The 26,239-nt window shown below is 45.4% G+C and overlaps 1 protein-coding gene and 1 long non-coding RNA gene across 2 annotated transcripts in view; both read left to right on the forward strand.

Moving 5' to 3' along the window:
• Positions 1 to 26,239, forward strand: part of LOC308063240 — a 66,801-nt gene that overhangs the window by 13,595 nt on the left and 26,967 nt on the right. The window lies entirely within an intron of this gene.
• The window catches only part of CDCP1 (CUB domain containing protein 1), a 37,867-nt gene continuing 11,823 nt past the window's right edge, over positions 196 to 26,239 (forward strand). The window contains exons 1-3 of the mRNA XM_080385887.1: positions 196 to 8,863; positions 8,905 to 12,111; positions 25,341 to 25,544. Of these exons, the coding sequence (XP_080242013.1) occupies positions 12,036 to 12,111; positions 25,341 to 25,544 (280 nt within the window). The 5' untranslated portion in view covers positions 196 to 8,863; positions 8,905 to 12,035. The remainder of the gene's footprint in view (positions 8,864 to 8,904; positions 12,112 to 25,340; positions 25,545 to 26,239) is intronic.

Below are 26,239 nucleotides of genomic sequence, written 5' to 3' on the forward strand. Positions count from 1 at the left end.
GCCGGAGCAGGGGGATGCCCAAGGGGGCTGTGACTGTGTGGGCAGCCTGCGCTGGAGCAGCAGAGGAGCCCAGGCTGGAGCAGGGTTGCTGGCTGGGCTCGTGACCCTGGGGGGGACCCACACTGGAGCAGCCTGTGCCTGAGGGGCTGCACCCCGTGGGAGGAACCCACACTGGAGCAGTGTGTGACGACTGCAGCCTGTGGGAAGGACTCGTGATGGAGAAGTTCATGGAGGACTGTCTCCCATAGGAGAGTCCCTACCTTGGAGCAGGGGAGGAGTGCAAGGAGGAAGGAGAGGCAGAGACAACAACGTGTGATGAACTGACCGTAACCCCCATTCCCCGTCCCCCTGCACCACTCGGCGGGAGGAGGTAGAGAAATCAGGAAATAAATTAAGTCCAGGAATAAGGGAGGGGTGGGGGAAGGTGGTTTTAAGTTTTGATCATTATTTCTCATTGTTCTACTCTGATTTGATTTGTCATAAATTAAACTAATTCCCCTGAGCTGAGTCTGTTTTGCCCATGACAGTAACTGGTGAGTGATCTCCCTGTCCTTATCTCGGCCCACAAGACTTTTGTTGTATTTTCTCTTCCTTGTCCAGTTGAGGAGGGGAGTGATAGAGCAGCTTTGGTGGGCACCTGGCATCCAGCCAGGGTCAACCCACCACAGCTGTCTCACATCCTTGTTTGTCCCCAGAAACCTACACTGAAGGCATCTCCTGAACTGATGTGGATGTACCTGGCTACCCCGCTGTTCTCTCTGGGGTCTCAAAGATGCAACACCTCCTCGTGCTGCTCTTAGTACAGAACCTGGTGACTCTTAGCCGTGTTAGCTCCGCAGGTCATCGTAACCTCTATTTTGAGTATGTTGCAAAGTCAAATGCGCAGAATTTAAAGTCAAGAAAATTTAAGCACCTAAGCAGGGGATAAGTATAAATATCCTGCCAGGATCTGCACCTACTCTCTTCCATGAAAGTGAAATTCCCTGATGTAAAAAGCTGACAGAAGGCTTGAGGTTCCAGCAAGGGATAGATTTGTGCATGATCTCTCTGCAGCGGTGACATTTGCGTTCAGCTGACTCTACCTGTGTAGAACAGCAGAAATATTTGACAGTACAAATGAAAAGATGAATGAAATCAAGTAAGGAGAAGAATATTATTTAAAGCGTACACCAAGGGCTTATGCTATGTCCTGTTACAAATCAAATGGTGACATTCTGCACCTATTTCTCTCAAAGTATTCCTCTGAGATCAAAGATGTGAATTCATGTTTTGCTAAATATCAAGTGAGAGCCAACTGATTTTTACAATTTATTTGTGGTACAGATGCAGTTTCCTAGAGGATATAATCTCTCTCCTTCTGTTTTATGTACAGCTTTGCTAGGAGGAAGGTAGCAGGCTCAGTCTGTAAGGACTCATTTGAGAGGGCTCAGTGCTGTCTGCTGAGTTTGAAGGCACAGGCAGTGATCAGGAACGAAAAAGATGTTGACTATTTTCAGGCAAAAGGATCTTACATTTGCCTGCCATCACCAGCGCTTTCTCCTTGTCCAATAAATCGGGCATTTGTAAAATAATTTTTCACCTAGACTATGATTCTATTTTTAGTATAAAGTAGAAGATTTCTGAAGTCCAGCTCTAAAATCCTAGGGCAGAAGTTCTCTTTTAGTTTTGCTCTTGGTAAAGCTGGCATCTGTGCCAGGTAAATGCATCGTGATTTGCAGATCCTGCGGTATTTTTACAATCAGGCAATGTGTGGCAATTATCTTCTGAGAAATGCTGATTTTCTACTAATGACCACTACTGTGCCTCTCACCTGAGTTTTGGTCTTTGATGTACAAGCTTAGGGATTTTGTGAATGCATTGCCTCTGTGGCTGAAGTACAGCAGCATGTATTACGTAGTGCCCAAAAGAGCAGCCGAGGATCTGTGGACACAAAAAATAAAGCTAGAGCTCACCCCAGGACTGTATGTTCTTCATATTAAACAGGTTCTGCAGAAGTTTTGTGCTGATCCATGCCCTTTCAGCATCCAGGCTATCTGCCTTTTGGTGGTGGTGGGGGAGATTCAGATCCTCCAAAACCCAACTCCTCTCCCCAGAGAGCAAAGGAGCCTCTTCTCCAGCTGCTTTTGAAAATGAGATTTGTTGAAGTCTGTAACTTCAACCAACAGTAAAATTTCTCACACTTAAACAATCTCCGTTGCCACAACATCAGAAAACACCCCACCACCCCCAGTTTTGAATGTATTTAATCACTGATGAAAAAGATGTTGCCATTTTTTTCTTGTTAAGCATTTGGCAACTGAGGCACAGAAAGGCTAAGGCTACCTCTGCACAATGCAACGCAGCTTTCAACCAGCAGGATCTAAAGAGGGGGACACAAACACCAGTACAGCCCAGTTAAGTTCTTCGCCTAGTTCCTGCTGGGAAGCCTGGTGGAGCAGGGCTATAGAGGTGCACAGCGAGGGTGGGTGGGAAATGATGGGCAGGCATTTAATTACTGCCAAGTGTAAAGGCTGACTGCTGGGCTCCCATTCCCAGGCAGGCTTTTAAATATCACACTTTGTTCCTACAAACCTGAGTTAGGATGCTAGACCTACATGCTACAGATTCCTAGAAAGCTGAATTCAAATATAGATGAAAGCTTCCCAGCCTAGTGCTCTGTAGCCTGCAGAAAATGTTACATCAGCAAGGGGAGCTGCTTGAACAATCAAAGTGTAAATGCAACATCGTCGGAACATGATGTCCAACTCTCCAAGGCTTTGGTGACAACTGGATCTAACTGCAAACTTTTCAGTTAAAACAAAACTTTAACACTTCACATTATCCTGTTGAGCAGAATCTCACTTTTTGGATACAGTCTGTATAACTTAAAATAGCCTTAGCATATGCTCACTTCTTCCTCATTAAACATTTCCAGGAAAGACTCAGCAGTTTTACATGTGGAATAAGAACTTGAGCTTCAGTTTCCTGGACAACCTGCTGCAATTGCACCTAGAACATCACCACAAAATCTCACTAAAGTCCACAGTTGTCTTTAATCACTGGCCTAGTCCTTTTTTTCCTTGTCCACCTGAAATGGCAAATATTTTGCCAGAATGGGACCGGGTATGAATGACAACAGAAAATCCTGGGATGCCACCCCCATGATTGGGAGCTGTATAAATCCATGATGGAAAAACTGTCAGTGCCAGGTACAATTGGTGTCTGTGTGAATTGGGTCATTTCAGTACCTAACACAACCCATTTAAAGGCAGAATATTATGCAGTGGGCACCTGATTCACTTTCCTAACGAAGCCATAGACATTTACAAAGTCACGGGAATGCTACACCATGTGTGCAACTCAAGGAGGAAACATCAGTGTTACAAGCTCTTTCTGACTTTACCAAGTGTTTATCAGAACAGCTAATAGTGCAGGCACATCACTAATAGCTCCTAAATATAAAGGGCATACGTGCCAGCGTGAGAGCCATGGGGAATGGCTGCTCTCCCCATGGAGTCCCTTATGCGACTCACACTGTCTCTGCTAAATATACAGATAGACGTATGTCTTGTTTGGTAGTGGTATCCTATTCTACAAGTTGTTTGCCACACATATTATTTATAACTTTGGTTATCAGAGCTTGTACATCTGTACCAGAGATGTCTGTATAAAGTGACAAAGAGATACCTACAGTATGCAATAAATAGCCAGTCCTTATGTGTTAAGGGATGTTTCTGCTATTAAGCTGGTTTGTTATGATTTCACTTAGTGACAGATAAAGATGATGGAATATGACTTCCCCCTGACAAAAAATTGGGTTTCTTCCCAGAGGCTCAGAAATGCCTGAGCCTCAAGACTCTCTGCTGTCTCTTTTGCCTGTCCGTGTGATATGTGATGGGCGCTCCCTTCCTACGCAAGCAGGTTACTCCTTTCAGTCCAGTGTCCCATGTGGTGAGGCCACCCCTGAACACCATTTGGGAGCAGATGGATACAAAACAGCCAAATAGCCACTCTGGCTTGCCGATACATTTTTTTCTTCCCCTGCATTTTGCATAGCAGAAAGCAAAAGGCGGGAGGCAGCCCCCTGTGAAGTCCTGCTTCTATTTCTTTCCCTGGGTAAACTCCCTTTAAAATGTGAGCAAGAAGAAAACTATAACTTTATATGAAAGACAAATGAAACGTACCTGGGGCAGCAATTTGTCTCCCAGGCTGATGTAACAGCACCACATTCTTCACACCCAGTTTCACAGGAAAATTGCAAGCTGTGTAATGAAGCATACTTGGGCATAAATCTTTACATGAATGAGTAACCCGTATCTGAATGAGCAGTTCAAGCAGGGACAGAATTACCACGTAGTTTGTGACCCACCTCCTCCTTTGCTCAGGGCACAGCTTCCCTCACCCCCCTCCGACTTGCTGCTCCATCCAGCCCTGCCTGTGAAGTCTCCAGCAAACGGCAAAAGATCGCAGGATAAGACCTTTAAGGAAACCTGATTGTCTAATCATTTTTCTCATTACTGCTATGATGAGAAAAAAGCCCCATGCTAACTAATTGACTAAAGGGTAACCAGTCAGCTCAGGGGCTGTTTGTTTTGTGGCATAAAATCATTGAACAAGCTGTAGCAAATGCTTCTGCACTCGCTGTGCAGTGTACCTGGTAAGTCAAATCAGAGATATCAACAAGAATGTTTTAAATGTTTTGGCAGGAGAAAACTTTCTTTAAGCTATTGGGATGCTTTGTGGGTGTATTTTCAGGTAACAAGCCTTGGCTCGAAGCCCCGCATTCAAGCATCACTGAATCTCACTCATATTCAAAAACTAAACAGAATCTGCATTCAAGTGCTGTAAGCAGTCCCTGCGCTTCCTACAATTCATCTAACCACTATGCATAACTTGAAAATAATTAAACTTTTGACCAAAATTATGTGCTGCATGACTTCAGTCTATGGATGACTGATTTGTTGACTCCAAAATATTCTGTGGATCATTATTTATAGCTGGGTCTAATTCTTTCCTCTTTTTTTTTTTATGATCAATAATGAATATTTTATGACAGATCATGCAAAGCTGTACTGCTTATTTAGTATCAAACGTATCCTTGTTAAACACTATAGTAGAGTAGCTCCCAAATACAGCAAACAAATGTTTCGCAGTGCAGATATGCTTCAACTCAGGAAACTTTTATTTTGAGAACATCCTTAAGCAAGTGCCTAACTTGAAAGCAATAGAATTTAAGTACATGCAAATACATCTATTTTATTGTGGGAAATTCTGTTCTATACTGCAGAGATAGACTTAATCCTGTGTCCAGAGGGTTGAGTAGACTAGAGCCAGTGTTGGTATGATATTGATCATGCTGATTACAAAATCATCTAAGTACATACCTATATTTATCAGAAGGGCCCTGACTTTAATGTACCTTGGCATCTATGTTTGCTCCCTTCCCTTGCTCCTTCTGATTCACCTGCTTCCCCTGAGAAGTGACTCACCAGACCTGGTCAGAGGCAGGCTTACCCTGTGGAATCACTGTAGTAGAATAATTTCTTCAGTAGAATTGCTTTCATAAGTTATCAAAGGAATGGAAATGTGCTCATATGGCTCGCATTTTCACAAATATGCAGAAGATCGCGTAGGGCTGTATGCCCGGCAGGCAATGAAAATCCCATCTCCTTCCGTATTTATTGAGGTAGTCATGAGGCTCCAACTCCTCCTTCTCCACGCAGCTGCTACAAACAGCAGAGAGGTGTCACATCCCATGAATGCCATGACAGATGTGCCATATCCTTGTAGCTGGATATTCCTGCTAGGACTGAAGCAGAGGTAACAGTGACTTTGGTTCTCTTGAACAGAGACAAGGGAACATAGAAAGTTCTTTGGTCTTTCCTCAGTATTAACTTGCTCTGTCTTAATTAGTCTGCTAAGGTGATGCAACTACTGTAAAAGGGAAATAGATTACTTTCATAAAGCACGGTAAGCAAAATCAGCTTAAAAAGTAAATATGCAATTACGCATTTCCATGCCTACCTCAGAAGGTAGCACATTCACAATATTCTGGTAATAAGCTTCAGAGAGTGAAAAAAATATGCCTGGAATTTGCTAGGTCTGAAAAACACAGTATTTCCTGTGCTCTTGCAAAACATATTGTACTTCTTACCATTCTCCTACCATCCTGAGCTGAGCTTCCAGCACGGGGAAACAGATGCTGTGCATCATTGCTGTTCTCAGCTGCAGCAGAACCAGAGAGCCAGTGCAGAGCAATTACCCCGGTGCCTCAGATCCCAGGAAAGTGGAGCTGAACTCACCCTTGTCCAGCGCATGCAGACACCAACAGCCCCCGGTTCTGCTCCCTGTAACATGTCCACTTCTCTGTTACCATCTTCTGCCACCTTTTGCTTACATATTGCAAGCTCTGTGGAGCAAGGCTTGTTCTCAGCGTTGGCACGGTGCCCAGGGTGAAGCTGTCCATGTTAGGTATGGTCTTTAGGAATAACCGCAGCATATAGTTACAAAGCAGGTGCTCAATCTGATAGTTTTAAGAACAGAGGAGATTAAATACTTGGAAATTCAGCTGGGATACCCAGTGAGTGCCCTACCTCTCACCAGTGCACAGTACTCATCTGGTGCTCTTTGGGCAGCTGGATGAGTGTCACGCAGCTGGCTGAAAGCTGCTTTGGTTTACAGCGAAAGCAAATGCTATCTTGTACAGCAGCTGTGTTTCAAGCATGATGAATTGCATCTTGATTACTCTCTTTGAGGCTGCATCAGCTTCTACCACCTGCCTCATGGACATCTGCACTACATACCCTGCCATTTCAGGATTTGCCGAGCTTGTTCTGCTGTTGGAAGTCAGAGCATGGTAGAAACCTCCAACCTAAAGATACCCAAGTGAACTTCCCTTAGGACAAAGAGTACATTTACCTGTGTCTCTCTCAGTGTGAGGTTGCTGGGTATTTTTTGAACAGAATTTTCCCCGAGCTGACCGTGGGGGTCTGTGCCCATGTGCCTGTGTGTTTATTACTTTAATGGTTTCATTCTAGGTGGAAAAAAGTGGGGAGCGGAATCTCTCATTGACAACTGTTGATAGAAACAACATTCAGTGTGCAATTCACTGTTACACACGCTGAATGTGGGGATAAGGAAGCTGAAGGGCGAGATTTACTCCACAAAAATAGTATAGTTTGGAATTCTTGGGCTTCCATTTATAGCTTTTCAGTGTTTTCTTCTAACTTGCTCTGTGTAATTTATAGGGCATTTCCAGGCAAAGGGATATGATTCCCATAGACAAAGGAGGGTGGTTTTTGACTAACCAGCACACAAATGTTTTTCTTGTTTTACCCCATTTTTATCTCTTGCCTGAACTCCCTTGCTAAATCACATTTCCAAGATGATTAATTGCAGCTCTTCCTCAGAAGAGTATCGGCATTACTGTGGTCAGCCAGTCAGTAAAGCTCACCACTGAACGACAATGCATGGCCCATGTGAACGGTGGCTGCAAAGCACTTCAAGTCTTGCAGAAGAATACTATAAAAATGACAAATAATGTTAATGAGGATGAAACCCTCTGATTTTCTACACCATTTCCAGCTGGACCAGGCACTGTGCATTAATCTAATGAGAGGTGAAAGCCAAATTATCTGGTTTTGATGGAGCTTTCATTGAGTGTGGGCACACTGACTGCAGACACAATTATTTCTCAATCCGTGGCAGCTTCAATCCATAGGCTTGCATACCACATGAAGTTGGTTCAGTAAGGCTGGCCTGCAATTCTGACCTTTTTGGAGGAAATGACTGTGGAGCAGGGAGGAGGAATGTAAAATGGTATGGGTTTTGCTCCTTTTGCTCTCCACCACCCTGAGGATGGTAGCTCTGCTTACAAACTCTTTCAAATTTAACTCACTTTAGGACCAAATCAGGATGCTTCCTGTCACTGTCAATATATATGCATAACCAAAAAGAGAAGAAACCCAGAAATGTCTTAGCACAAAAAAAATTGAAGATGGAACAATAAAAAAAAAATTCTTTGCCTTCAGTAAAAAGACTGACAGGGAATTGTTCATCAGCTGCATCAGCCAAACTAGACTTGTGGACAAATCAACAGTATCACAAGAGACAATATCACACATACCTTCTCAAGAAAATACACTGAAGTGAAAGTCAATAGCTATTTCAAAGGAAATTTTGGTTAAAAGACATGTGAAAGGAGGAGGGTATCTTCCTCCAGTTTTCCTTCTTTCTTTTTTTAAAAAACAAAGTTGAAGCAATTAAAGTCATAGCAAAGCAGACTAAGATACTTTTATGCTTAGCAGATCACTCTTGTCACTAGAGTGACAATTCTTCACCTCTGCAGACAGGAGAAAAGTCTAACCTTAGCAGGGTACCTATTTAACAGCATTCACCTTCAGAGCATGCTTTACCTCCCAGATGCTGGAGCATCATCATGGAGAGTGGTACACCTCCATTTACGCTGTACTCTGAGGGTCAGGCTGTTTTGGAGTAGACACGTACTGGGTTTGTGTGGCAAGGTTTTGGTAGCAGGGGGGGCTTCTGTGAGAAGCTGCCAGAAGCTTCCCCTACATCTGACAGAGCCAACACCAGCCGCTCCAAGGCAGACCCACAGCTGGCCAAGGCGCTGAGCCCATCAGTGATGGTGGCAGCGCCTCTGGTATAATGTTTTAAAGAAGGTGGGGGGAAACTGCACCACTGCAGCCAGAGAGAGAAGTGAGACTGCGTGAGAGCAACAGCCCTGCAGACCCCCAGGTCAGTGCAGGGGGAGGCAGGAGGGGCTCCAGGTGCCAGAGCAGAGGTTCCCCTGCAGCCCGTGGTGAATCAGCCCATGGTGAGGCAGGCTGTGCCCTGCAGCCCATGATGGCTCACGGTGGAGCAGGTATCCACCTGCAGCCTATGGAGGACCCCACGCCGGAGCAGGGGGATGCCCAAGGGGGCTGTGACTGTGTGGGCAGCCTGCGCTGGAGCAGCAGAGGAGCCCAGGCTGGAGCAGGGTTGCTGGCCGGGCTTGTGACCCTGGGGGGGACCCACTCTGGAGCAGCCTGTTCCTGAGGGGCTGCACCCCATGGGAGGAACCCACGCTGGAGCAGCGTATGAAGAACTGCAGCCTGTGGGAAGGACTCGTGATGGAGAAGTTCATGGAGGACTGTCTCCCATAGGAGAGTCCCTACATTGGAGAAGGGGAAGAGTGTGAGGAGCCTCCCCCTGAGGAGGAAAGAGCGGCAGAGACAACATGTGATGAACTGACCACAACCCTCATTCCCTGTCCTTCTACACCACTCGGGGAGGAGGTAGAGAAAATCAGGAGTAAAGTTAAGTCTGGGAAGAAGGGAGGGGTGGGGGGAAGGTGTTTTTAAGATTTGGTTTTATTTCTCATTATCCTACTCTGATTTGATTTGTAATAAATTAAATTAATTTCCCCCAAGTTGGGTCTGTTTTGCCTGGGATGGTAACTGGTGAGTGACCTCCCTTTCCTTACTTTAACCCATGAACCTTTAATTCTATTTCTCTCCCCTGTCCAGCTGATGAGGGGGAAATGATAGAGTAGCTTTGGTGGGCACCTGGCATCCAGCCAGCATCAACCCACCACACATGTGGAACAACTCTTAAACTCTGCCAAGCCCCAGGGCTCTGCTATAGCCCCCTGGTATGTCTAGATCAAAGGGGTTGATGGCGGTTGACTCCTTCACTGTAGCTGATACTAGAGCAACCATGATTGCTGCCACTGTAGGGAAGTGCATTAGCTGTGCAAGCCTTAACGAAGCCAATGGAAAATGCCTTCACTTCATGTTGGTATTTTTTTCCCCATAGAGTTATGTGTACAGACAATGTTTTTTGACCTGAAGTGGTCAGCTCTGCATGCTTTCCCATGCCAAATATTTTAAGCATCTTAATCCAGCTATCTACACTGTTTATGTAACAGCAGATGTCCAAATGCACCAAGTAACTCTCATAACTAGCCAGTCCATCAGTACAGAGCCTTCTCAACCCTTTGGAGGAGCACTCACTCTCCTGTCACACTGGGAAAGTCATACAGACTGTCTGTCCCTCCCTCCGTCACCTCCAAATCAGAGGGAACTGAACTTAGCTGTGTCGCAGAGGTGATGTTAGCCTGGCTAGCCAATGTTTATAGAGCTTACCAAAGGAATTAGATGATAATGTGATCGCTTGGAAATGTTGGCGACCAGAGGGGTGACTGAGGAGAACATAAGAGCAGCCAGACCGTGGGTGATTTCTGGTTCTGTGTTCCTACATCAGAATTACAAACGACATAATAGTATTAAGAATTATAATGGATATAACTGCACATCCATTTTAGGAAGTCTACCACACTTTTTCCGTGTTTTGATCTGGCAAAGAGAAAAAAGGAACTGTAAGGTAATATAAAACTGACATAAGAGTTACCTTCAGTGGGAAAGTACTGAACTTTATGCAGATGTGAAACTTGATAAGATACAACTAACATAAATGAAAAGCTGTGAGTTGTCCAAAAGCCTTCCTATTTCTCCAGTAGGAGAAAATAAAAGCCGTAGCCCTTCCTTGAGAAAATAAAAGTCATAGCCCTTCCTTGCTTCCTTATGTTAACGAAGTGGCCTCAGAACTGATTTGAGCCCCTAAGAAATCATCCTGTTCCTCTTCATATGGCTATAAAACTCCTAGCTGTTAATTTCTCTGCAGTCATATAACCAGATGATTACTTTCTTATTAACAGTGTCCATTTCTAAAGACTGACATTTTTTTGTCATACGTATTTTCTTTTAATGGCATATTCTTCATTAAGATAAGTAAAAAGCCATACTATGTAGAAGACCACTGAACAACATATTTATAAAAGAAGTTTAAAGATCTCCCAGAAGAGCTGAGTATCCTCGTTGCCAGCTAAAATCAGCAAGAGCAAAGGGTCTTCAGTCTCCTCTAAGGCTTGGTCTTAAAGCTGTAAAAAGGTCTTGGACTTGTGATGTCATTTTGACTTTTCTCCTTCTTTGAACATGAACATTCTTGTGTACATTTCTGTAATAGTGCTGTTGTGGGCAAGTATAAATGTACTGGGTTTTTCGCAACAATATCGCCAAAGAAACAGACGCTCCAAAGCAACAGCAGGGCATTGCTAGAAGATGAGCTGTCTGATGTTAGTAAGGTATTTACTCACTGGGAAAACATCTACTCCTGACTATGTCATGATGGTTTCTGCCCAGAGTTTTCCATTGCAAAGTCCCCAAACATTTAACAAGCTGGGTACAAACCACTGCTCACGGGGAGGAACCTACTTCTGTGTGAAATGTGGCGCTTCCAGGTGTAAAAATCACAGAATAGTTTGGGTTGGAAGGGACCTTTAAAGGTCGTCTAGTCCCACCGCCTGCAACAAGCGGGAGCACCGGTATCTGTCTAGGGACAGCCAGACCGGGCTGCTCAGAGCCCCATCCACCCTGACCTGGGATGTCTCCAGGGATGGGGCATCTACCACCTCCCTGGGCAGCCTGTTCCAGTGCTTCACTGCTCTCGTTGTAAAAAATTTCTTCCTGGTATCTAGCCTGCATCTACCCTCCTTTAGTTTAAAACCACTACCTGTTGCTACCGGCCCTACCAGAAGCCTGTCCCCATCTTTCCTACCACCCCGCCGGTGCCGAGGGGCAGCGGCAGGGTCCCCTCGCCGCCCGCACGGCGGGCCGAGGCGCCTCGCTCGGCAAGGAGCGCCGGGCCCGGCGGCAGCGGGGCACCCAGCAGCGAGCGAGGGCTCCCGCCGCTCCTGTCGGGGTTAATGCTGCCCGGCTCGGGCAGGGGACAGCGCGACACCGAGGTGTAACAGCACAAATAACGCCCTGCAGCAGCGGCGGCGGCACCTCTGACCGACCCGCGCCTGCGGGACGGGGCGGAGGCAGCGCCTGGGGCCGCCCCCGGCCCGGCCCGGCCCAGGCTGTCCCCGCCGCCCGGGAGGAAGAGGAGGCCCCTCACCTGCCCGGCCCGCCCCGCCAGGTGCCAGGTGGAGCAGGAAGCGGCGGCGGCGCCGGAGGGGACCCGCGCCCGCCTCGGCGCCGGGCCCATGCAGGGAGATGGCGGCGGGCCGGGCGCTGGCCGCGCTGCTGGCCGCGCTGCTGGCCGCCTCGGCGCAGCTGCTGCGGCGGGAAGGTAGGGCCGGGCCGGGCCGGCTCCCCTCAGCGCGGCGGGGCTGCCGGGGCAGGGGCCCGCCCGGCGGGAGGCGGGTGGCTCCGCGCTCGTCTCCGTGCGCTGCGGCTGCCGGGGCGGCATCGGGTACTGAGAGTGTGTGTGGGGGAGCGGGCTAGGACCGCACCTCTAACGTTCGGCGGTGCCGGTGCTTCGCGGCAGCCGCAGCCCCCCGCGGGGAGCGTGAGCGGCCGCCTCTCTCCAGTGCCGGCGGGGGGGCGAGCCCGGGCATTGCGGGTGCGGGGGTCCGCGTCGGCCCGGGGCGAGGGCTCAGGGCGTCGGTGGCGGGGCCCTCGGGGCGGGGGGCGTCGGTGGCGGGGCCCTCGGGGCGGGGGGCGGCCTTGCCGGGCCGCGCTGCTCGGGCCCCGCGGGCAGAGGGCGTGGGGGCACCGCGTCTCAGCACCTCTCGTTGGAACATCCCTCTTTCTTCGTGAAATAAGTGCTAGCAGGGCAAATGATTTGACCTTTACGTTCTGGCTTACTGGAGAGCTGGTTGTGCAGGTAACCTCGGAGCCGGAGCAGGTGGGAGCTCTGTGTCTTGAAATTCCTGGACGCTTGATGCAATCCCATGTGTATAACCCACGAATAATTTCCTTAAATCCTGTCTGTGACCCCAAGAGAATGCCAGTTATGAACACAGAGACAGTCTGTGGGATTTTCCTCAATTTCCAAAGCTGCTTGATTGCAAAAAATGCTCATCCTCAAATCTAAACAGTCCATTGTGTAGCTATTGGTCCTGTTAAAGACTCTTAAAATATGTCTTCTTCTATAGAAAGTAACTGCTGAGTTATTTGCAGTGACTGTGAGTAACCTAAAGACTCTGATATGAAATTAATGCCTTTTTAACGTAGCTCTGTTACCTTTAACTGTACTGGTTGTGCAGATCTGTGGCTTAGGGCTATTATTATAAACAATAAAACCTAAATGTTGACGGTGAAATTGGATAGCACTGAGATTTAAGTTTCAAGCTGCGTAGTCTTTTACATAAAATATTTGTATTTCATGTATTGCCTCTGAGTGAATGAATAACAGCTATTTGCCTCTATAAGCCTCTTCAAAGGAAAGAAATAATGTTACACTGTGGTTAATTGTGTGGTGTTTTCAAAAAACTCAAACTTTTAAAAGCTTAGATGGATCAGTGCTAGGAGAGGAGCTAGACTTTTCAAAAGTCTTGTATTGTTGAAGTAGCGAATTAAAAAAATCTTCAGTTGCATCTTTTTGCATACGTAGGTCTAGACCTTCGTTGAGAGATGCAGCAGCCTATTCACACATTATTTCTCACCCTCTGGTCAAACTGTGTTATCAAAATCCTCTTTCACCCTCCAGTCTTCTTGATGCCTTATGTTAAATTTCTTGGGCTTCTTTTAAGGCACAGTAGAGTTCTTTTTGAGCCACTGTCTTTGTTTTTTTCTTATTGTCATCATCTGCTCCTGCATCTTCTTTAAAAATATCTCTTGCTTCTTGCTTAAAACATCCAAACAAACTGTGCATTCACATTGGCATTTAAAAAATACTTTATACCCTCTTTATGCAAAGTTGGGCCCACACCAGTAGTTGCTTGGGTGCAGCAGTGAGCAGGACAGCAGCTGTGTGGTGGCTGTGGGTGCAGGTGGTGTCCCTGGAGAGCCAAGCAAGTCTCCTTTGCGTGGGCTTGTAACAGCTCCTGTCGGGAAGATGACAAAACCAAATCAGATGGGAAGATGCAGGAAGTGGAAGGATGATGGTGAGTCTGATGAGGAACATCTCACTTGCCCTGTGCAAACCTTCCCTGCAAACAAGATGTCTGCATGGTCTGGGGCTTGCTTAGCTTAATCTAGAGGAACTGGAGAGAGAGAGCTTTGTGGTTACTCTGTAAAACTAAGTTAGTAATGGTGAAGTTGCCCAAAATACCACTGGTAGACCCAGTTGTTTGGTGCCACTGATGGTAGTCTCTCTTCCTACCTCTTCCAGTCCCTTCCTTTCCAACTGCATGCTTCTGTCTGCTTGTCCTGCACAAGCACCACTGCTCCTGTGTCCAGGTCCTCAGTCATCCTGTCAAGCTCACTAACTCAGTGCCTTCTGCTTCTTTGTGGGCCCCCAGCTCTGTCCCCCCCTCAAGAGGTGGCTCAGTCTCAGCTGCGTTAGTGGCACTGGTTGGCAGGCTGAAGGTTGTGATGGTGTAAGTGGGACGGGAGGAGGGAATGGTGCCTTCCCGAGTTTGCTGGCAGATCTTGTATACCTGGTATGTCCTTCATCCCAGTGGGAGCTGCTTTTGTTATTGCACAACTGAAACTGTAACGTTTCCCTGAGCAAAAGTTTGTCCTGAAAGCTCAGAATAGTTCAGGTCGATTTCTTTCCCCAGCACCCCAATGCAGTCGGTTATTTTTTGGGAGTTCCCTTGCCCTGGTGCTGACGTTGCTGCTCGCACTGCTGCTGCTGCATTTGGGTTGCAAGTTGCAGCTGTCTCCCCCTCAGCGAGGCCAGGTTTAGGCTGGGCATGCAGACCCACGCGCAAGGTGGGTATGAGGCACGTGTGCCTCTTCTCAGGGACGGGTGATGCTCTGGTGGGAAGGCTACAAACTTTGGTGTGCCTGTCTCTAAATCTGTCGCTTGTCATCGTTGATGAAGTGCTTCCTTCTCTTGCTTTCTCTCCCCACCCTTTCCCAGCAGGTACACTGTTATGGTGGTGTTCTTACTGTCTTGTAGGAATGTGTAGATCAGGCGTGGCTGGTCACATTGTCTTCAGAGGAGCTTGTGTTTTTTTTCAGATGCAACTTTATACGTAACGTAAATTATCAAGTGTCACAATGGTTAACTTAAAGGTGGAAAACGACAGAAAAGTATTTGATTCGATAGTTTTGCATAGGTGTGGGAGCATGAACATAGTACTGCGTATCTGACCTTTGAAAATGTCTTTTCCAACTAAAACATGTTTCTTTGAAGCACTAATAATGCAGCTAATCAGACTTTTATGATGTCTATGAAATGTAAACAAATATTTCAGATTTAAAGTACCCTTATGTGATAAAATCTGCATATGTATTTTGGGCTTTGTCTTTAAAATGTCGTTACAAGAAGTGAATTTGCAGATAATGCCGTGTTGTTTCTTGCTCTACCCTCCAGTTAACTTTTTCTTGGCAACTGACTGATTTGAATCATGCATCAGTCTTGACATGTAAAGCTACTTCTCTTAATAAAGTAAAAAAAAACCAAGCTGTTAGCAGGGTCTTTCTGCTGTTCTGACAATATAAATAACTGGCCTGTTTGTGCTGCTCTGGAAGTCAGTGGAAGCTGGATTATTTCCATTCTGAATTACTCTTTGCTCGCTCCATCGAGACCTCTCCTTTTAAGACCACAACTGTTGTGCCTGAATAGTTGGTTGTACTTTTTTTTTTTTTTTTTTTTCCTTGCGTTGTGCCATTATCAGTCCGGAGTACTTAATTTTTACTTAGAAGTGGCCCAGGACCAGCTCCTGAGCCTGGCTCCTTAGGGAGCTGGCAAGAGTCTTTTGTGCCTGGGGTTGTCGTTTGAGCTGTGGTGGCTTATCAGCAAAAAAAATAATTAAGAGAGAGAAGGCTGAAAGGGATTATTTTTTAGCATTGGCTTAAGGCGTGGGCTGAAAGGACTGGTGAGGGGAGAAATAGGGTGGAAGGGTTGGGGGTTGCTGAAGCTTGTGTTCAGCGTACTACCCATGGACCTATGGCACAGAGGAAATTACTCGTTAGCTAGAAAATTGCCCTACTCTCATTTTTATTCTGACTTGTGTGCATTGTCTTGCTACACTGTAACAGGATTCTCTAGACAGAAATCAGGGCTTGCTCTATGAAGTAAGGGAAGAACCTTTCACCTGCCTGATATCAGGTATCCTTTGGGTCAGTTGTGTTCAGGCTTGTTAATTACTTAAATGAATTAATCTTATGTATAGATGATGTTGAAATAGAAAAGAGCTTTGAGAAACAGAAATAGAAAAAATAGAAATAGAAAGGAGCTTTGAAAAAAACCTACTGAAAATAGGTTTTGACTTCTTGAAATACATAGCAGCATTATTTTCACAAGTATTGCTGGGGCTTGGTTTATTAGTATAGCCCTTATCATCCAGCTTAATTGATACTTATACATGTGTATGTGTTTAATAAACTGGAATCCCCATCTGCCAAAACCTTAGTCTTAGGTAGAGGCTGACCAACTTTGCACTTAGTTCATTCCAGAAATATTTCACGTTAGAAACAGCATGCTGGGAGCAAAGTCAAGATGCTTTTGGCTTTACCTGTGTTGACTGCTACAGCTACGGGTGACAGGGACAGGGTGTGCTTGCAAATTAGTGTACAATAATAGCTGATTAACTCTTTTCCTTCTTCAGCAGTTTCTCTGTATTGATTAGATTTTAATTTGCTTTTTGTAATTGCTGATGGCAAAACATGATCTTCTTTGGGTCCTGGGCAGTGATAGATGAATGCAACCTGAGAGCAGTGGATGTTCCCCGGGGTGGTACCTCTTTGTGTTGTGGTTGGTGCCGGGCTGCTGGGTTGTTGCTGGGGCTGTGCAGTAGGGAAGCTGGGTGTTGCTCACTGCTGTTCCACTGTTTCTTACTGCAGCGAGGTTCTCCTGCTGTCTTCTGGGTGCTCCTTTGAGCTTTCCCTGTGGATGCTTTCTGGCCTTGGTTTCCATGTGAGAGCTCCTAAAAAGGCTCAGCTGCAGCAAAGCATGTGTTAGGCTGGAGGATATGGGGAAAACGGGCCTTGAACACCAGTTTTGATCTAACAGGGCTCTTTTTGGGTAAACCTGTATCCTCTTCCTTTGATTTTCTTAAGTGTCTTTTAAAATCTTTTTACAATTCTACATCTTTTAATAACTTCTATAATTTATAAACCTTTGCCCAGCTGGTGGAAAGACTAAATATGTTACCTTAACAAAGCACTCCCAAAGTTTCTGGGACATTAGCTGTCTTGCGGATGCTGCTCAGGTACCCATGTCAAACCTCAGCTCTGGGGTGGACAACACACCCACTGCAGCACGGGTTGATTTGTTGGAGCCAAACCATGAACCAGTTCCTGTAGAGCACCTGGTGACTTTTGGTGCTCTCTTGATAGGATTCAGCTAATAAAGCCTGGTCACCATCCCTCAACTCAAAAACTCTGACCTGATGGAGGTGTGACAGATTTGCCTTGTTCAACATCTGCTTATGCCACCAGGGCATGAAGGAAAGGATGTGGCGTGGGTTGTGCTGTGCTTAGTAAAACTGTTGACTGGTGGCTGTTATGTCAGAGCAAAATCTTGTGTTTCTGTATTAGCTGGTGACAGAGGCGAGGGTTTGCTGCCTGTAGCTGAACCTGCCTAGCCTAGGTTAGCCTAGTGTAGGTAGTATTGATGTGACCTCCTGGAAGACTTCAGGAAGAGCCAGCTGAAGAATCATGCCATAATGTCTAGTGGATGTGCATTTTGTGTGTGTTAGTAAGGTCTAGTCTGCTTCTAAGTGCCCAGGCTGCCAGCACTGGGGGAAAACTGGGACTTTTTTTTTTTGGTGGGTTTTTCAACCTGTCCCCTGTAATGGGGGGAAAAGTCTCACCCTTGCCTGTTCCATTGAACACTTTTGACAGCCATCCTCAGGGGTGCCATGGGACAGCCTGCTTCGAGCTGTGCCTTTTGATTTCTTGGGGAACAAAGTGAGCGTTTTTACTCACTGTCAGAGCAAACTCATTTGGAAAGGTGTGATCATGCTGGCATTTTGCAGTTGGCCCTGGCTTTGGTGGAGCTGAGAGATTAGTGTACGGAGACTGCAAACTGTGGAGGTGAAAAGGGATGATCTCAAGTTTCTTAGAAGTGAGAGACGAGTTGACAACAGAATGTTTGGCATGGGAGGGACCCTTGATTGTGAAATGCGCTTTTTCCACCTTCATTCACCAGAGCCAAGACCAAAGAGCTGCTCAGACATGCTCTGAGATGCTGTCCTCTCACTGGCTTACATCAAGGTAGGGATAAACTGTGCAAGTAAACACCCCTGTGATCAAGGGAGGCTCCTCCAGCGACTTGTGTGGTGCCTTAGTGTTCCTTGTGGCAGTGCAACATTTTCTTGTCAACATGTGCAGACCTATGTGTTGTATGTGAGAAACTATGGACTAGGGTATTGTTTATTAAGATTTATGTTAAGCTCAATGTAAAGTTTAGGCAACAAAATATATGAAAACGCTTATGCAAACAGCTACCAGACACCGCTTGTGAAAGATAAGATAACTGCCAGATGTCCAGGAACCGACAGAAACAAGACAGACAACCCCACATAAGGATATATGAGTGAAGGGTCATTGTACATTCTGTATGTTGCATGCGAGCTGGTGGTCAGCTTGCAGACAGTGTTCTCTGAGCTCTGCATCTCACTTCTACAGAAGGAACAAAACTTAATTTCTGTAAAATAATAATAAAGAAAAGGCAGCTCAGAGTCAACATTCTCCTTTCTGTAATTAAAGCTAAGCTTGCCAAATCCCAAAGTGGTTTCCCCCCCCCACTTTTGGTGAAAAAAGCTTCTTTTCAAAATTTCTTTTACACATTGTCTTAATTGTTTTCCAAAAAGGTTCTAGAGAAAAAGATAGAAGTACTGAAATTTATTATTACTACTTTTTTTTTTTTTTTTTTTAAGCTGAAGGTACTTCAGCTTGGTTATTCCTGTTAGGAATTACAAATTAATGAATTAACAAGCCTTGAGTGAGCAACCTCGTTGGCATGGGGTACTGACAGACCTTCTCTGGTGAGTTGTGCTTGGGATGGCTTGTAACATCACTACCCCAGAAGCATCCACCCTTCCTGATGATGTGGATGAGGAGAATGGGATGTGCAACATCTTGCCTGCTTTGCGTCCCCATCTTAGATACTAGTTTAAACAATCAGTGAAGATTTGGGAGTTGTACTGTGGTGGCTGAGGAATGGATACTCTTCCACAGGTGCCCTCCCCTGAGCTGTGGATGGTTACCCTGGCATAATAGTCATTGGCAGCATCTATCTGTAAGTGTTTACAAGCTTTGCAGGTTTTAAGCTTTAATTTTCTGGGTGATACTCTGAACGCAATCCTTTCACAAAATATGAACGTCATATCCCAAGCAAGCATGGCATTGAAAGACTAGTTGAAACATAAGGGGATTATGGAGCAATGTGGAGAGTAGTTAGTTTATATTTTAAATGTAAACAGAAAACCTGTTTGCTTTATGAAAAGGATTTCAGCAGCTTGCAGCAAGCAGCGTTGTAATTTGTGATTGTGCTCATGATCTCTGCTGCTCACAGTGCCATTTAGTAGGTGAGAAGAGTAGAAGTGGTGTATGGGTCCCTGACTAAGCTTGCTGAGGGCTTGAAGAATGTGAAGGCAATTACCTGGGTGGGCACTGAGGGTGGAACTGGCGGAGTGGATGATGCTTGGGCAATTGAGTGCTGTAGTTAAACTGTGGAGTGGAACTTGAGTTGACAAAGAAAAATTCAATAAGGCAGGTACAAAACATTGTAATTGGCAAAGCAGGGAGACTTTTAAATGTTTTTTGACCTGTTGTTGCCAAACTTGATGCAACTGTGCAGTGAATTGTGTGGAGGTGATGTGGCAATGGATGATCAGGTGCAGCTGTTGGCGCATCTCTTAGTTGAGCCATTGAGGTGTTAGCTCAGGATGTGTGAGCTGGAACCTGTGATCCCCATCATGCAGGAGACAGCCTTGAGGTCCACTTGCTAGATGAAGGAGGCTTTGGATGGATTCCTCTGAGCGTGTCCTGCCAATGCTACTGTCTTCTGCACCAAGGCTGTCTGTTAGATCAGGGCGATGAGTTGGTATGGCTTGAAACTGAAATCATTCGGCTTATGGCCAGGTTACTGTGTTATTGAGTCGTACCCCTTGCTCCCACCGCCTTGCCGTGACCTTTGCAGTAGACTGTGTTGTGGAAAAAACTCAGCAGGCTACGAGCATGCCTGTGGGCCGGCATCCCTGCAGGGGCTCAGAAGAATCAGTGAGCTTTTCAGGAGAGCCTACTGAGCCATAAAGACAAACAGTCCAGCAGTGCTATCCCTGTCCCAAGGCAGTGGCACAAACTGCTGCGGTGGACAAGCCTGTTCGTTGGAGAGGTGTGTTGGTTGTGTGGGTTCAGATCCCCCTCAGGCAGAACAGGGGTTTGGATCCAGGTATTTCATATCCGGAGTGAGCATTGCTGCTACTCGCCTTCTGCAGCAGCTCATCGCCTCCAGCTGCCACTGGCTCGTGAATAGTGTCTGAGTCAGCACCATCCAACTGGTTTTTGTTAAAAATGGCTGTGTGGAATGAGCCCATGATTTAACTGCAGTGAGCAAACCAACAGCTATTGTATATTATTTTGGGATAAATTAACATCTGAGGTTTTTTGGTGGTGGTGGTGGTGACTTTCGTGGGCTTTGGTTTCTTGTTTTTCTGGAGGTTTTTTGATTGTTTTAATCCATCCAGCAAAGTCACATACAACAATCCATAGATCCTTATGGATAAATTGCTGCAATAAAATGCAGTCCTCTAGCCAAAGCTATCTGGACTCTGGTCTAACTCCCGCTTTGTTTAGCAAGGCACTGTACGTAGCCATAAAAATTTCTGTCCTGCCAAGTGTTTTCCTTCCATGTATGTACATATGCTCTTGGTGAATGTCACTGGCTCTACTACTCTCTAGCTGTCTTCTACATCGCACCCCCCTCTTGTACAGGAAAAATATCCTTTTGACATTTATATAGACATACTAAAAAATTCTAGATTAGTGTCAGATGCAACCACAGTGGATAAATTTAGGCTAAATGCTATGGAGTAATCTGACACTATGCAGTTTGTTTCTAACTCAAGTTGGAGACCTCTGAGCAATAAAATTTATGAAAAGTTTGGAAAAGTCATACTGTTGAGAAAAAGCTAGCCAAGGTGTGTTCGCATAGAGAGAAGCTTTATTCTAGTGGTAAAGGGATGCTGTGATGAGACAACTATTCTGAAGGCGCAGCCTTAGATGAGAATGAGCAGTAGTGAAATCCAGTTGCAGCAGGGAAGATGCAGATTGAGATTAGGGCAGTTGAAGAAATAGCCAAGGGAGGCTGCAAAACTGTGATTGCTTAGAGGAAAAAAATTTGAGGTCAGATCAGATGTCTGCGTCAGCCTGTGAACCAGCTCAGGACTTCAGGCTTTATCTCTGACAACTTCTAGTCCAGTGATTTCATTTTTGTGTAGACAGAGACCAAATCCAGCTTGGCAATGCTTCCTCTCGTTGGTTTGGATATCCTGTGTGTCATTCCTGTGCGGCGTTAACGAGGCGTGGAAAATCATTCTTTACAAGAAACATGTACAGTTACTGGTAATCCTAATAAAAAGGCATGCAGTGGGAATCATAGACAAAGACATCTAGTATGAGTCATGAAGAGATTCATGTTTATAAAAGCTCTGCAATAAAGGTGCTTTTAAAGTAGTCTGTATTGCGCTGCATGTGTGGGGCTATAGTTTAGGGGGTTTAGGCATTTAGGGTTGGGGTTTTTTTAGTGGTTTGGGGATCACTGGGTATACTTTCTGCACCATTCTTTTTTTCTATTTTTCCTATGAAAATGAGATTTGGTAGTCTAATGTAGCTTAGCACATCCCTACCAGCTGGCTGCTGTTGACATTACAGGACTATGTTCTTATTTCTGGCCAAAATTATTATCTGTGGAGTATCATCTTAGCCAGCTGTTTGGTTATGCATTAATTTAGCTTGGTGTGTCTGTATTTGTGTGGGTTTCTAGCAGACAGTTTTGCTGGGCCTAGCCGAGTAAAGATCTGCATCCTTGTTGCCTGCTAGGACGTTGTTGATAGTTGGTATGTTGATCATTACAGCACTTCTGCGATTTTGGGCAGGTCATGTTTTGGAAAGCTGAGGCATGGGCCATGTCCATGCTGGAAAGTGATACTGAACTAACAAGGATTTGATCTTGCAGGGAGATCTGATGAATGGCTACGTGGTCATGAAGTCTGGAAGAAGGGTGTATGTGTGCAAAAAAAACCTGTGCAGAAGTCAGGTCTTTTCAAGGGCTGGGGAAGATGATGCTTTGTTTTGACCCTTGTAGGAAATCTTTGCTTACTTCAAAACACCATTCAAATTGTAGAAATATTTTATTCCTTGGTTTCAGCTCAGGGCATGTATCGGTTTTGTTTTAAAGCTAGTCATGTGCTTAAGGTTATGCTTAAACTTAATCATCGTGACTAAAAATTATCTTAGAGCTGTGTGTGACCATTTGGTGCAGAAGCGTTGGCTGTTTGTGGCCCAGGTGCATTTCTCCATCCTGCCAGGCTGGTTGTATGGCTGTGCTGTCCTGAAAAGAAACCGTGATAACTGTTTGACCAGAAAGTGAGGAACAGACTTCTTAGTAAAACGTAGAAACTGTAGATGAGTATGACAATTACCATATGCAAGAAAGAAGTCTCTTTTCTCCATGGTTGTTACTTATTGGTATTATGCTATTAACGCTTCATATCTGGGTGGCATAAACATCAGAGAAATGATGACCATCTTTCAAAGGGTATTTTGTGTGCTAAGCATGATAACTAAAAACCTCCAAAGAACCCCAAAAGTGTCCAGTGCTATGGAAAACAAAACTCTGGGCTGGGCTGGAAGTGCTTGTTTCACTTTCTCGTCTGAAAACTGCTTCCTCCCAAAGAGGGAGGAGGAGCAATCCTGGTTGCTGACTTTGCTTTACTTTTCCCCACCCTGCGCACTTTGTCCCTGCAATTGTCCCCTGCGTGCTTGGAAGGTCATCGCAGAAGCCAGTTTCCTAGCCTGGATGGTTGTTTGTTTGTTGGGTTGTTTTGTTGTTTCTGTTTTCTTCATGGGGAAAACCCTGATTGAAAACCTTTGCAAAAGCGTTTCTAAGGCAGGAACGCAGACGTCGGGTAGTGCCAGCCATTGGAAGAGGCATGGGAATTCAGTGTATGTTCTCGGGTCAGAGGACTGTCCTGTCATTTAAAAGATGTAGAAACTTACTCGGTGATCAGGTTCTCACTAATGGTGTCTGAGGGTTGATGACTTGTTGTTACAAGTATGTGCAGAAATTTGGCCAGCCTCATGGTGTGAGGTTTTCTTTTAAAGCTTTTGATCCTGGAGGCAAATAGATAAGGCAGTTTCAAGGGCTTGCTAAATCTTTTGACTCTCAAGATTGTGTAGAAAAGGCAGAAAGGCTGGAAAAAGGCAACAACAAAACTCAAATAAAATCATGATGGGGTATCTCTGAGTACTCTGTGCCCTACTCCCCTTAGAAGTGAGATTTTTAGATGTCTAGTGTTGGCGAACCTGGAGTTGCAGCGTTCCCAGAGGCTGGGAAGGACGATAGCCAGTGCTGACTGCTCAGTGCCCAGGGCTTTTGCAAAACATTGCAATGAAAGTCAGGCCTTGCAAGACAATGAGATTGCTGTAAAAATCTGGAGATTTGAACAGGGGGGTTTAAAAATAGGACAGGGAAGTGGAGTCATTAATGCAATACGCTTCTCTCTGTAGCTGGGGTGGCTGAAGCTGTGAGTTGGGTGGGTAGGTGGTCTGAGGGTCTCTGGTGTACTCATCTGCCATGAGAGGGCTCTGCTGATGAAGGGTTCCCACGGTGTGCTCGGCCCTGCTCCCCACAACCCTTAGCAGATGAGCCCCTGGGTCTCTGGGCTTGGGCCAGTGTACTTACACCATTGCAGCAGTCGCTGGCCCGGGCCAGGCTGGCTGTCCAGGTGCTCAAGGGATGCTGTGCAGTTGGGCGGAGCCTGGGGCACCTTGCAGATGTGCGTTTCTGAGCCAGATGTTTTCCTATGCCTTCCTGGTGTGCTGCCTGGCAATGGGAATGGCTGCACGGGCTCTCCTGGGGTGCTGCACTGTTGGGTTTGCTAGGGTGAACCTCTCTTCATTGGGTTAATGAGCAACCTGGTGTACGGGCAGAGCTTTGTCATGCAGCTCTGCATGATGTCCCAGTGAAGGAAGAGACCTTTTTGAACATATCTTGGGGTACCCTTATTTCTAGATCTCTTGCATTTTTTTATATACGTTTCCACCCACCCCCACCCCGGTAAACATTAAAAGCACAAGTGCCGTAGACACTGTGATTGTGTCTTCCATACACTGAAATAAGGAAGGCAGAGTAGTAAAAACAAATAGCAGAAAACCTACCAGCTGACCTCTCCTCAGATTTTCACCTGGGGCTGGCATATGGTTGACTTCAATGCAGACTTTACTCTCTTCAGTCAGAGCTGGGCTTAATCTTTGCTAAGCATCAAATTAATGCTAATAACTTTTCTAGTCTTCTTGAATGTCCAGTCAGTGCTTCTTGGTGTCTTACATTTTTGTGTATCTTTTTAGAAGACAGTCGGGTTTGGTCCATTTGTTGATAAACTGCTGCCCATGAAGTAAGATTATTCAACAAGCAGTTTATTCTGTGGCTCCAGCATTTCTTCTGAGAGCTGCTCTTGTGTTCAGTAGTGCTTGAGGATGGGTTGAAATCTGTGAAGGTTGCTGAGCTTTTTATGTGTTCCCCAAAAGCCAATGATGGCCATATCGGGGTGGAGAGGAGGTATCCGAGCACACAGGGTCTGTCCTACGCCACAGGTGCCTTCTGTGCTGCTGAGAGGCATTGCATGGATGTCCTGTACCTTCAGAGGATGAGTTATAAAACGTGGGGAGGGTGGGAAAAGTCCGTGACCACATGTACAAGTGTTGGTACGTGCTTTTAGTATCCCCAGAATGCCTCCTCTGGTCTCAGTAATTGTTGAGGCATACCCAGAGGGTCATGTTACCATCGCCTGCAATTAAAGTTGAGGCTTACTTGATTGTGTGGCAGCTGCATAAACCTGAATTATCGTGACTTCGTGGGTGCCTTCAGAAATGAAGCAAGCTGTATGGTGGGCATAACAGACTGCAAACCAAAATCGGGGCAACAAAAACTTGAATGGAATAGCTGAGCTACTTTAAAATTGTGAAATAAATAACAGTGGTGAAGGTAAACTGGAGCAGAACTGGTCCTACACAAATTCCATGTATGCCTGCCTCTGGGCACGTGCAGCAAGTGGATTTCTGTGTCGTCTGTGCTGTACTGGAAGAACCAAGAGACTTCTGAGAATGTGGATGCAAATATTTCTTCTGACAATGTGGCATCTGTGGGGATGTGTGGAGAGCCTGGTGATACTAGTGTGTGCTAGTAACAAAACACCTCTTTTTTTTTTTTTGTTTGTTTGTTTTCTTTCTTAGCTTCCTTTATGATCTCTCTTCATGCAGCAGACAATGTCACAGTTATGATTAAACTGAGACACGGTATTTCACCAAGCTGTCAAATTAATGTTAAAAATGTCACCAGATCTGAACTCTGGATAAAGCCTGGGGAGAGCACGACTTTTACCTTCACTTGTAGTACTCCAGAGAAGTATTTCATCATGGAAATTCAGAAAAATATTGGTAAGATAAAGGGGTTTAATTTTTCTCCCAGTGGTAATTTTCCTCTGATAAAACCATGTGCCGTCTTTTCCAGTTACTATACTAAGGTATCCCCTGTAACCTTGGGTAAGAGGAAACCTTGAATTACTGAAATTATGTAAGTTGAAGTGGTCTGTATTATGGCTGGCAGAATTAACGTTAACTAGGCTGTTTTGGAAACAGTTAAATAATTGTTGCATCATATTCCTTTCTGCCTTCCCTTTTCCTGCAGTTTATAAATGCATCAGAGAATCTGTTTTTTCCTTTCAAAAGTCTCTGAGCACTAATAATGCTGTATGACCCACATTATTCGTTGATCAGCTTGATTGTGTCTATAAGAGCAACAGAAGCATTGAAAGCATGCATGTGGTTCCTTATATTTAATGAACAGTACTGAAGTTCAGTAAATGCTGAAGTTCAGAAGAAAATTTGCAAGTGTAACTAAAGCTTCATTTGCTTTGAATGTTATCCCTGGTGTATGTTAATGTTAATGGTGTGAACTACTTCTCAACAAGATCCCAAACTTAATAGGGTATTCAGTCTTTGGTAACATCTTCATGGGGTGGTGTTCAAGGACAATTCTCTTTGCATTTTGGCATTTTATTAATTTGATTCATGCAATATTTCATTATATATTTGTAAGATGCCCTTGTGATATTTCTTCTTTTAAGTTGAAG

The sequence above is a fragment of the Falco punctatus genome, assembly GCF_963210335.1.
Source record: "Falco punctatus genome assembly, chromosome: 4".
Lineage (NCBI taxonomy): Eukaryota > Metazoa > Chordata > Aves > Falconiformes > Falconidae > Falco > Falco punctatus.